At 46.5% G+C, this 10,765-nt stretch overlaps 1 protein-coding gene across 3 annotated transcripts in view; it reads right to left on the reverse strand.

Annotated features, from left to right (window-relative positions):
- Positions 1-9,878, reverse strand: part of vrk1 (VRK serine/threonine kinase 1) — a 13,918-nt gene extending 4,040 nt beyond the window's left edge. Inside the window, exons 1-11 of one of the 3 annotated variants that reach the window (XM_005749496.2) lie at positions 9,774-9,878; positions 9,146-9,305; positions 8,937-8,992; positions 7,687-7,756; positions 7,061-7,148; positions 6,268-6,376; positions 5,321-5,413; positions 4,611-4,743; positions 3,977-4,097; positions 3,765-3,823; positions 1,197-1,366 (exon numbers count right to left, since the gene is read on the reverse strand). In XM_005749496.2, the coding sequence (XP_005749553.1) occupies positions 1,197-1,366; positions 3,765-3,823; positions 3,977-4,097; positions 4,611-4,743; positions 5,321-5,413; positions 6,268-6,376; positions 7,061-7,148; positions 7,687-7,756; positions 8,937-8,992; positions 9,146-9,305 (1,059 nt within the window). In that variant the 5' untranslated portion in view covers positions 9,774-9,878. The other 2 variants (XM_005749498.1, XM_005749497.1) reach the window with 2 other exon arrangements.
- Between the last annotated feature and the right edge of the window lie 887 nt (positions 9,879-10,765).

Here is a 10,765-nt window from a genome sequence, read left to right on the forward strand (position 1 = left end):
GGAGGGAGAGAAAAATGGGGAGAGAGGGGGAGAGGGGAGAGGGAGATGGGGAGGGAGAGAAAAATGGGGAGAGAGGGGGAGAGAGTGAGAGACAGGGGAGGGGGGGGTGAGAGAGAGACAGGGGGGATGAGAGGGAGACAGGGGAGGGGTGGAGGGAGAGACAGCAGGACAGAGAGCCAGGGGGAGCAACACATAAATGTTACGTTGTAGCTGAGAGCTCCAGCATCACTACAGAGGCGATGATGTTTGTCCTGAGCACCAGCACTGAGAACAGTCAGAGACGGGCTGCTGCATGCAGACACATGAAGGGAAACTTCTTATCAGCTGAGGCAAAGACAGCAATGCTAATGACTCCAGTTCAGCTGCTTTGGTCTTAATGAAATTAACAACAGGTGCACTAGAGGGGCAACAACGAGACAACTCCCAAAGCACTAGCATGAGGAGATACCAGGCTTCACAGCCAGTCCAGCCACGGCCAGGTCTGCCGTGCACAGCCATAACCCCCCTGGGGGGTCCCTAACCCATCAGCAGGAACAGTATCTGTTTCTTTGTGCGAGGAGGAACACGACGAGCACTGTAAGAGCCGTCCACAAGGTTACTGGTGTGAATGTCTCTGACAAAACAATCAAGACTCGACATCCAGGCCTTGTGATCACTACCCAGCACCACGGAGCCCGAGTGGCATCGGCCATAATACCAGACTTGGCATTTCATCAAACCATGTGGCATCGCTTCATTCTGGACACGCCCCTATGACCACAGCAATCTGAAGAGACAGGCGACCCCGAGGTGTTGGGGGAGGGGACTGTGAGCAGTCCCTGGAATGGACATCAAATGTGTCATCTATAGGAGCCTACACACTAACCCTTCGACCATAAGGACAGCTGGAGGATGGACACTAACCGAGAACAAAGTGAACTGGTGGATGAGTTAATGCAGAGGATGCACAACAACTACATATTATACAGTTCATAGATGTGAACTGGACACAATGATGCCTGAAGCCATGAGACAGTTACTCCTGTCATCACCAAACTAAGTTAGAAGTAATTATGATGAAGCGACAGTTGTTCATTTCTTAGTCGACTAAATGAGGAAAATAATTCGACGGTAAGTCAGAGGTGTACACCCCCACAGGCTCGAGCTCAAATACTGCATTTTCTGGCTTCCCTCTAGAAACAAGTAGGAGCGCTGACCTTGGTGGGAGGCGCCGCTGCTCCACTGGCAGAGGTGAACTCCAGCTTGCCGTCCTCTTTAGGACCGATGGTCTTCAGTCCAGCCTGCAGGATAGAGCGCAGCTTGTCGTAGGGTGGTTTGGCTGTGTAGCCCAGAGACTTCACCTCCTCCATGAACCGCTGTATCTCATCTGCAACACAAGAAGCCCGCTCATCAGAACCCTCACACCTTCTTGCTCGTTCGAGACCATCAGGTCATCCATGTTCTTTTCATCAAACACGTCATAAACAAAGTCATAACTTAAACACAAGCCCCCCCCCCCCACTGTTGTCACCATAGTGTGTTGCATTCAGATGTCAACGTCAGGCTAAATGTTGTGTGGTGGGACTTTCTTCAGACTTTGTACACACACACACACACGGAGCAGTAAACAACAGTTTGCTCGTGCTCAGCACAGCAGAAGGACGGAGGTGCGACGTCTCCTCTGAACCGACACGCTGCCTTCCGGTCAAAGCAACATTAAAAGGCAACTTTTAGCACAGTCGGGCAACAATGTTGCCATTTACTGCCGCAGCTTGTGGCCTGTACTTCTATCCCAGTGAGAGGTCAGGTGGTCACTGCTCAAAGGCAGAACACCAAGTGGCGCTGTCACTTGGTGTTCGCTCGCTCTGTGGTAGAGTATCACTTCCTGTTCCTGCTCAAACACAGTGGTGTTTCTGAGTAGCTCATCTGCTTAGCAATTTAATTAAAAACGTTTAAATACATTCTTTTTTCATAGTATAATCTTCACGTGCTTCATCCGAAGCACACTGTCTGTGTACTCACAACCTAACTTATAGCCAAAGTATTCACTCACTGTCTCTGTACTGTTTCGCTAGCTTAGCTTAGCTCGTAGCCGACTCGTTAGCACCATGGCTACTTCACCTGTCCCTCCTGCACTTTCTTGCTCATTGTGTCAGATGTTTAGTTACTCCTCGGCCTCCTTTAGCAGTAATGATATCTGTAACAAATGTAGCATATTTGCAGCGCTGGAGGCCAGGATTACTGAATTGGAGACTTGGCTTCGCACCCTTCATGCACCCGTAGCTAGCCAGGCCTCTGTAGCTGGTGCAGCCGAAGATAGCGTAGGCCCCGCTAGCTGTTCCCCGGCAGACCCCAAGCAGCTGGGGAAAGAGGGCGGCTGGGTGACGGTGAGGAGGAAGCATAGTCCTAAACAGCAGCCCCAGGTACACCACCAACCCGTTCATGTGTCTAACTGTTTTTCCCCACTCTGCGACACACCCGCCGGGGGTCAAACTCTGGTAATTGGTGATTCTGTTCTCAGACATGTGCGCAACAGCTGGAGTTCATGCATTTATTACTTCCAGGCTGGACGACTGTAATTCATTATTATCAGGATGTCCAAAAAACTCCCTGAAAAGCCTTCAGCTGATCCAAAATGCTGCAGCAAGAGTCCTGACAGGGACTAGAAAGAGAGCAGATTTCTCCTGTTTTGGCTTCCTGTTAAATCCAGAATTCAAAATCCTGCTCCTCACATACAAGGTCTTAAATAATCAGGCCCCATCTTATCTTAATGACCTTGTAGTACCATATCACCCTATTAGAGCACTTCGCTCTCGCTCTGCAGGCCTACTTGTTGTTCCTAGAGTATTTAAAAGTAGAATGGGAGGCAGAGCCTTCAGTTTTCAGGCCCCTCTTCTGTGGAACCAGCTTCCAGTTTGGATTCAGGAGACAGACACTATCTCTACTTTCAAGATTAGGCTTCAAACTTTCCTTTTTGCTAAAGCATATAGTTAGGGCTGGACCAGGTGACCCTGAATCCTCCCTTAGTTATGCTGCAAGGCTGCCGGGGGATTCCCATGATGCATTGAGTTTTTCCTTTCCAGTCACCTTTCTCGCTCACTATGTGTTAACAGACCTCTCTGCATTGAATCATATCTGTTATTAACCTCTGTCTCTCTTCCACAGCATGTCTTTATCCTGTCTTCCTCCCCTCTCCCCAAAGGGGAGACAGATGGCCCCGCCCCTCCCTGAGCCTGGTTCTGTTGGAGGTTTCTTCCTGTTAAAAGGGAGTTTTTCCTTCCCACTGTCGCCAAAGTGCTGCTCATAGGGGGTCATATGATTGTTGGGTTTTTCTCTGTATCTATGAAGATAAGATAAGATAACCCTGAAGCGCCTCGAGGCCACTTTTGTTGTGATTTGGCGCTGATTTGGCGAATCCTGTTAGAAACACATGAGAGCAGCCAGGAACACACGAAATGAATGAACTCACTTTACTGATGATGCTGCTGTAACACAAACCTTATCAAAGAACACTAACAGTACTGATCATAGCTGACAACAACTCCAAGGCAACTTAAACTCCTTCAACACTTAAAATAATGGAAAGGTAAAATGTTCGACTAATCATGAACTTGATATGATTTGAGTTCACACGGTTTCAGACTGTGGGATTATGCAGGGCATTCATGATGTGACAAGTGTACAAAAGTCTACAGTATATGAATAATACGGTGAGGCACGTCAGTGTGACCAGCTCAGCGCTGGTCCATCGCAGCCACAGAGCCGCCGCTGTCAGTCTGTCTCACCTGGTTTGTCTTGAGAGGAGAAACACTTGGCCATGAACTCGCTTATGTTTTCTTGACTCCTGGAGGTGAAAACATTACACAACTTTCTTTAATACACATCAATCTGTGTGAACCGTACAACACAAAACAAAAATAAAACGTACTGTAGAATTGTATAAACAGCAACGTGTTGCTGACTGGAGCACCCAGGCTCGGTGCTGAGTTTCACATACCGGATCTTGGCGTCTCTGACGTACAGCGGGTCCTGCAACTTGTCCTCCCAGGGCAGCCGACCACACAGCCACTGAACCATGCAGTAGGACAGGATCTCCAGGTCGCTGCGCCTGGACGCGGCTGTTAGCAAACATGGCGCACGTAGCAACATTAGCAATATCAGACACTTATGTACATAATAGCATCCAGGTTATTTCCACGTTGTACGAGATGAGGAACACCAATCAGTATCAGTGTTGTTCTTTGGCAAACTTCAGCTGGAGCAACAACGCTGTGGCTGAACACACTCAGTACTACGACTGCGGCCCCAAAGGTAAGTCAGTCCAGCACACTGCCGTGTTAAAGTGCTCTGACTGCACAGCAAAACAAACATGGGTACTGTTTCGGTCTCTGGGCGAACGTGGGGCCGTGTCACACTCTACACTCTATGGTGCGTACTGAATCCCAGTTTAAATGGGGAGGAAACAGCCCAGCTGTTCCAAACCGTCCTCACTAAAATGGTTTGAAATCCGTTCACACTGATTTTCCTGTTCATGGTTAAAAACATCAGAGCCTGCTGACTCTTTCAGATTACCACTCTGGTTTTGTACACCATGTTGGGCGTCATGACTACTCGCGTGCGTTTGCACCTACATGCTCCTTTGTGGCAGTCGATGCTTGTGAACTCGATGGTACCATCGTGACATTTCTTGGGGTCTTCCTTGTACTCCTTGGGCAGACCTTCAGGTGCGTACCTATAGGCCAGTCCATAATCTACCAAGTAAACCTACAGTTGACAAACACAAAGATTCAGGCATGCACACACATACACACAGTACTAATCCATGTTTTAGCAGCGTTCGCTGACTGTACAGACAGGAGACACACGATTTCAATTCTAATTCCAGCTGCATAGCACTTTATTATTCCTCAGTTTGCATTGTGCTTATATTCTCTGTGGCTTTAATAAAGAAATGTAGAGCAATAAAAGCAAACCTACATTCACCACCTCCGAGGAAGAGCAGGAAAAACAACCAGAGCCAATATTAAAATCCTGAGGGGCTGATTTCCAAATTGTCATTTATAAAAAGCTCCTTAATAACACCACCGATGATACATTATTAATCTCCAAATTAAATATTTGCCCCCACCTTATTTGCAGCTCTGTGCTCCTGCCATCTAATCTCCCCCGTCTGAACACTCTGGCTTCACCTCCCCCCGTCACAAAAGCCTAATTGAATCTAATGAAGCGGTGCGAGTGTGTTCCAACCAAAACCAGGCTCCTCCTCCTGCCGATGCACGGGTCACAGCGGCACTTTGTAAACTGTCACAGTTTCAGTCAGCACGCTGGAACTCCAACTGACCTGGTTGGGATCGCTGTGACTCAACATGAGGTTAGACGCCTTCACATCAGCGTGCACGTACTCGTGCTCGTGGATGTACTCCAGAGTATCCAGCTGCACAGGAACAAATACTCCATCAAATACAGAGTACAGACACATCTGTGATGTAGCAAGACCCTAGTACAAAGTAATCACACTACATGGTTTAAATATAATGTGCAGTTTGCTGCTCAGCCCGTCATCACCGAGCAGCAGCCACGTAAAGCCAAACCTGTGATCACATTACGAGGATTTTATTAGCAACTCGATTCATTACGTTCAGTTTCAGAACATAAACATTTGTCTCTTTTAGAGGGGATGTAGCCGGGCTGAGCACCACAGAGCACAGAGGAGAGTCTGACCAGACAAAGTTTCACCTCCTCCACATAGATCTTAATAAACTAGAGCGAACGGGGAGACGCGCTGCTATAAGAGAAGCGTGGGATTTCCAACAAGAAAGAGAGTCACAGTAAATGACTATTTCACAGTCTATCCAGTGTCACTGTGACAAATCTTACTGGACTGTGTAAACAAATTACTTCATTGTTGGTATTTTCATGCAAACAAAGGATTTTCGATCGGAAGCACAGGTGCAGGAAATCTGCTGACGTTGGCGTTTCCGTAAAGCGGTGTCAGATTACAGTTTCAGCTCACGTTAAAAGCAGAAACAATCATTCCAGGATGAGCAGGAGAATGCTTCTGACCCACAATCATGAACACAACCGAAAATACACTTGTGTGTCTCTTTGGGAAAACCCATTTCCTCCCCTGTGCATCACTAACTGAGGATGAAACCGCTTGTTATTCGACCCTCATCATCAGTTATTTTCAGTTTGCGAACAACGTTCATCCTCAGGATGTTGGTCATGACCTGCTGCTTACAACGTAAGTGATTCAGACTGAAACAACTTCATCGTGACAAAACCAACCAGTCGAAGGCCGAGCTGCAGGACCAGCTTTCTGGGAAATCTCCTTCCGCATTCCTCAAACTTCTTCTGCAGGTCTGTGCCAAGTCTGTCGATGACCATGAACCTGTATCTGGTTGGGACAGAGAGCTTTGTTAGCAGAGCGTCAGAAAGGCTGCAGCTTTACCTGTTACTGTGAGGAGAACGCAGCTGTTTCACTTTACTTCTTATTTGGTGTTTTCTTTCATCGAGCTTTCAAGACATTAACACAGTAAAAAAATAATAAAATATGAAAAACTGAGTTGTAAAAGGTGTAAACAGGGAGATTAGCTTAAATATCGGAGTTACTATAAGTGCACAGAGGAGGTCAGGAGAGGTGATGCAAGGGCTGAGGATAGTGCTAACTATGTGACCCAGGCGGGACCAAAGCTGATGCCTTATCAGGCCACTGGGCCCTTATGAAACCAGTAACAAGTGCTACTACTGAGATCCACTACATGGTATCAGGCGGTGCCAAAGTAATCCACTGAATGAATCAGAGTGAGGTCTGCTATAGAAGGCAGAGACCTGAGCTGGGAAAACACAGGCTCTAATCAGCGTAATCATGCCCACCTCTGCTTTAAATCTGTGTGTGACTCCATCCAGTGTGCAACATGCAAACACCATGGAGGAAAAGTCAAACACAGTTGATGCACAGCTCGAGCTGCGTGCACCAAATATAACTGCTGAACCTGAACGACTGCACGTCACACAGAGGGAGGAGAGACGGGCTGCATCATTACAACCTGAGACTCGTCCCCAGCACTCCCACCCTTACCTTTGACCCCCTCTCTCATGTCGACCCGAGCCCCAGTACCGGGGCACGCCCAGGTTCTTCAGCTTCTTGGACTTCATCCAGCTCTGAACTGCAGGGCAAGAGCAAACGTATCAGACACGTACATGAGCTTTTAATGTGTGCATACATGAAATCAACAACACAGGAAGTAACTCTGTGAAGCCTGGTGCTGGTTTAAGTGGGTGATGGATGTGAGACTCCAAGTAATAAGAGTATAAATCAGTGGGGGAAAGTGGCCAATATGGCCGCGAGCTAATCTGCTGCTGGGACAAATATTTACCAACAACGTGAGACTCCAGCATGAATAAAATATGAGGCTTTGGTTCCTTAGTCATATAACAGTTAATCGTCAGGGGAGACTGACATTTGGATTGTTATTATATAAAATGCAAAGCGGTGGCCCGAGGGCCGGCGGCGCTGCCACCAAACGCTTCCTTTCCTTTGTAGGGCTCCTCTGAGCCTCGGCTGCAACACCATCTTTTAATTAAGAAACTTGCCTCTCTTTTTATTTGTTTGCCCTGCTGGTGAGACTCTTGTGTTATGATCGCAGGGCTAACTTTGGCTCGCTGACAGTGTGTGTGTTTATAGTGTCTGATCATGTGACTCACTGAGATCCGGCTTGGCAGCTCTCATGTAAAACGCGAGCTCGCAGAAAAGCGGTCCATTGTCAATAGGCTCCTGTGGACAGATCAACAGGTACATTAGGTCTGCAGACCCACAACAGCACACCGGGCTTTTGTGTTTCCACCCTTCACAGGCAGAAAAAAAGAAACAATCCAGAGTACAGCTCGCAGCACGGCAGGCCGGTTCCTTCTCTTCCGTTTAAACATTTAAAAAACAAACAAACAAAAGTGCAAAAACTGGTTGTGTGTCTGTGTGTTTAAATCCAGGTTCACAGACTGTTACATCTCTGACAGTTAGGAGCAGGTCCGTGCTGGGAATGAGCCCCAGCAATCGGTCGTGCTGCAGTTTCAATAAAAAGATTTAAAATGTTACATAAATGTTGAATAGCTTCCACAGTTTGTTTCAGACAGCGACAGCACAAATAATTAGAGTTAAAGTTGGAATAAACACAGTACAGGTAGAGCTTTACATTTGGCCCACAACAGCCATCACGTCACTTTTTAACAGCAACACCTGCAGCATGCAGATGTGAGCCTGCAGCGTGCAGATGTGAGCCTGCAGTGGGCTACAGCACAGTGGAGCTGACAGCGCTTTTATTCAGGCCACGCTCGCTGCTGTACGTCTCTCCTCACATCTCGACATTGATTTGAACCAAAAACGTAAAATTTGGATTCATCGCTCCCTCATACGTTGCCACTGATTCAGTTCAGATCTTGGGTGATGGGGCATCCCCGGGCTTCTTCTCCCCGTTTCTCCTCCTTAAGAATAGAAACAGGGAAATGGTCACAGTGCAGAAAGCGCCTTATTGGCTGCAACGTTTGCACTGTGATCACTTCTCGTGACACTTCAGTGACCAGCAACTGGACAGAGCCATCTGAAAGGTCCAGGGTCAAGGCCTGGGCTGGCTGCATCGCTGCAGTTAGTGAACAAATAAATCGGACGATTCTCAGAGTCACATGGGAGAGACTGATGAGTCTGCACATTAGAGCAGAAAAGCAAGTCAAACAAGTCCTGTCAGTATGTGAATTATTTCTGGACTTAATCCAATGAACTTATGTTGCCAATTAAGTCTTAACTCTTGATGGGCTTAACTAAAGTGGAAGTGTTATAGAATAGAAATTGATATGTCATAAAATACAAAGGTTGAGTTGGCTTTGGTAGCTACTTTTCTGTGAGTAAAGACAAAAGTGTGTGACGAGTAATAATGCCGGGACTGGAACAAACTTAGTCCTACCACTTTGATGACATAGCGAGCATCAGCACCCACGGGGTTTGCAGAATTTTCCTCGGCTGGGGAAAACATGAGAGGGAATATGTTCATTATTTACAGTATTTGGTTGACACATGCTTAAAATCTTTATTCACTTTTATTCAATATAAAGTTTGCAGCTCAAACTCGGATGTTAACTAGAACTAACATACAAATAACATTGTCTTTCTTACCCAAGTATATGACCCCAAAGCCCCCCTGACCGATCGGAGCCCCCAGCTTCCATTCCTTCTTCATGGTGTCCTTCAGCACTTCTCCAGGAGGAAACTCCTCTGCCAGTTTCCTCTTGGCAGGGGCTCTGCCTCTGCCTGCCGCCTTGGCTTTAGGGGGCATCTAACACACACAGCCACGGTGGTCGTTAGTGCTGCTCCATCGTGATGGAAGCAGAGCTCCAAAACTAAGCTAAACATCGTTGTAAACACAACAAGAAATGGAAACTTTTCGGGTCACATCAGAACCATGTTTTTGTACCGAAGTTAGCTAACCACATCCTGAGTTCCCCATCACCTGCTAATGTGTGCAGCCTATACGAGACATTTCCCCAACACGAACCGCCTGTTAGCATTCAAACCAACAGAAAGAGAAACAGTAAAGCGATGGCGTCGTGCGAATCCCGCACCTTGAGTTCTTCTTTCGAGGCTCGTTAGCTCTCATGCTAACTGCGCGGTCTTGTGAGTAACCGTGTGTCACATTAGCGCCTACATGACCCGCTACATGACGCCGTCCGACAGCACACGCTCCCGAGTCGCTGTGGTTGGTTCCGTTAGCGTACACATATATGCGTGTATGGCAGAAACATACCGTCGCTTCGTTGTTTATGCTTCCCTGTAGGAGAAACTGTACACGGACCAAACTTCCCGCAAAACTACCGGTCAGGAAGTGACGTCCTCGTACCGCGCTATTTTATTGGGGGAAGTCGCTGCTTCACTACTGCGTGAACAGCGACGAGCTGTCCTTTCTGTTAGCGTGAAGAAGTTTAAATACGCATTTAATCCCCGGGATCTCTTAATATATGAAAGATATAAATATATTTTAAACATGTCTTAATATAAGAAGAAGTGCAGTTTCAACAGCAACTCTATTTTCTGCATTTCTGCTGCTGAAACCTGCCAACATGACTCCTGTGGGCTCAGTTCTAATAAAGAAATATGAGCTCAGACTGTCCTGTAAATATAAAGCAGAAAGTTTACAGAAAATGCCTTTTTTTTAAAATGTGGAACCATCATCCATCCGTTATCTGCTGCTTATCCTCCATGGGGCAGGTCTTCAGTACGTGATCAACTATCAGAGCTGTGTTATTGATTTCTTATTGTTTTATTATCAAACCATGGACTAATATATCCTATTGTGCTATTTAGTTAAGTCCAAATCTGTGTTTGATTCTGTAAATTTATTTAATTTGGGAAAGAACAACATTTAATGTTAGGGCTTGTGCGTAATACTTTGCAGTCAATAACTCCCTGAGGTGTAGAACCATGAGTTTTGTGATTGCTTAATTTAGTAAAAGGTCATCCAAAGTCACTTTTTGTCTTTATAATAATGAAAACATCTCACCCAGTTTGTAGGCAGTGCAAATATATCAGAGTAAAACACAGTCCGCGCTGCTCATAGTTCAGATTGTGTATATTTGCACCTAAGTGATTAAATATATATGCTTTTGTCTCCATGCACCATAATGATGTGTTTTCCACCCATCCAGCCACACCAGTACTGCTTCATCATATAAGGCACCTGAGAGAAACAGAAGGGGAAAGTCATATTTTCTAGGTTAAGAAGAGCATTCATTAATTTCA

The sequence above is a fragment of the Pundamilia nyererei genome, unplaced genomic scaffold, assembly GCF_000239375.1.
Source record: "Pundamilia nyererei isolate P.nyererei 1_Seehausen unplaced genomic scaffold, PunNye1.0 scaffold00247, whole genome shotgun sequence".
Lineage (NCBI taxonomy): Eukaryota > Metazoa > Chordata > Actinopteri > Cichliformes > Cichlidae > Pundamilia > Pundamilia nyererei.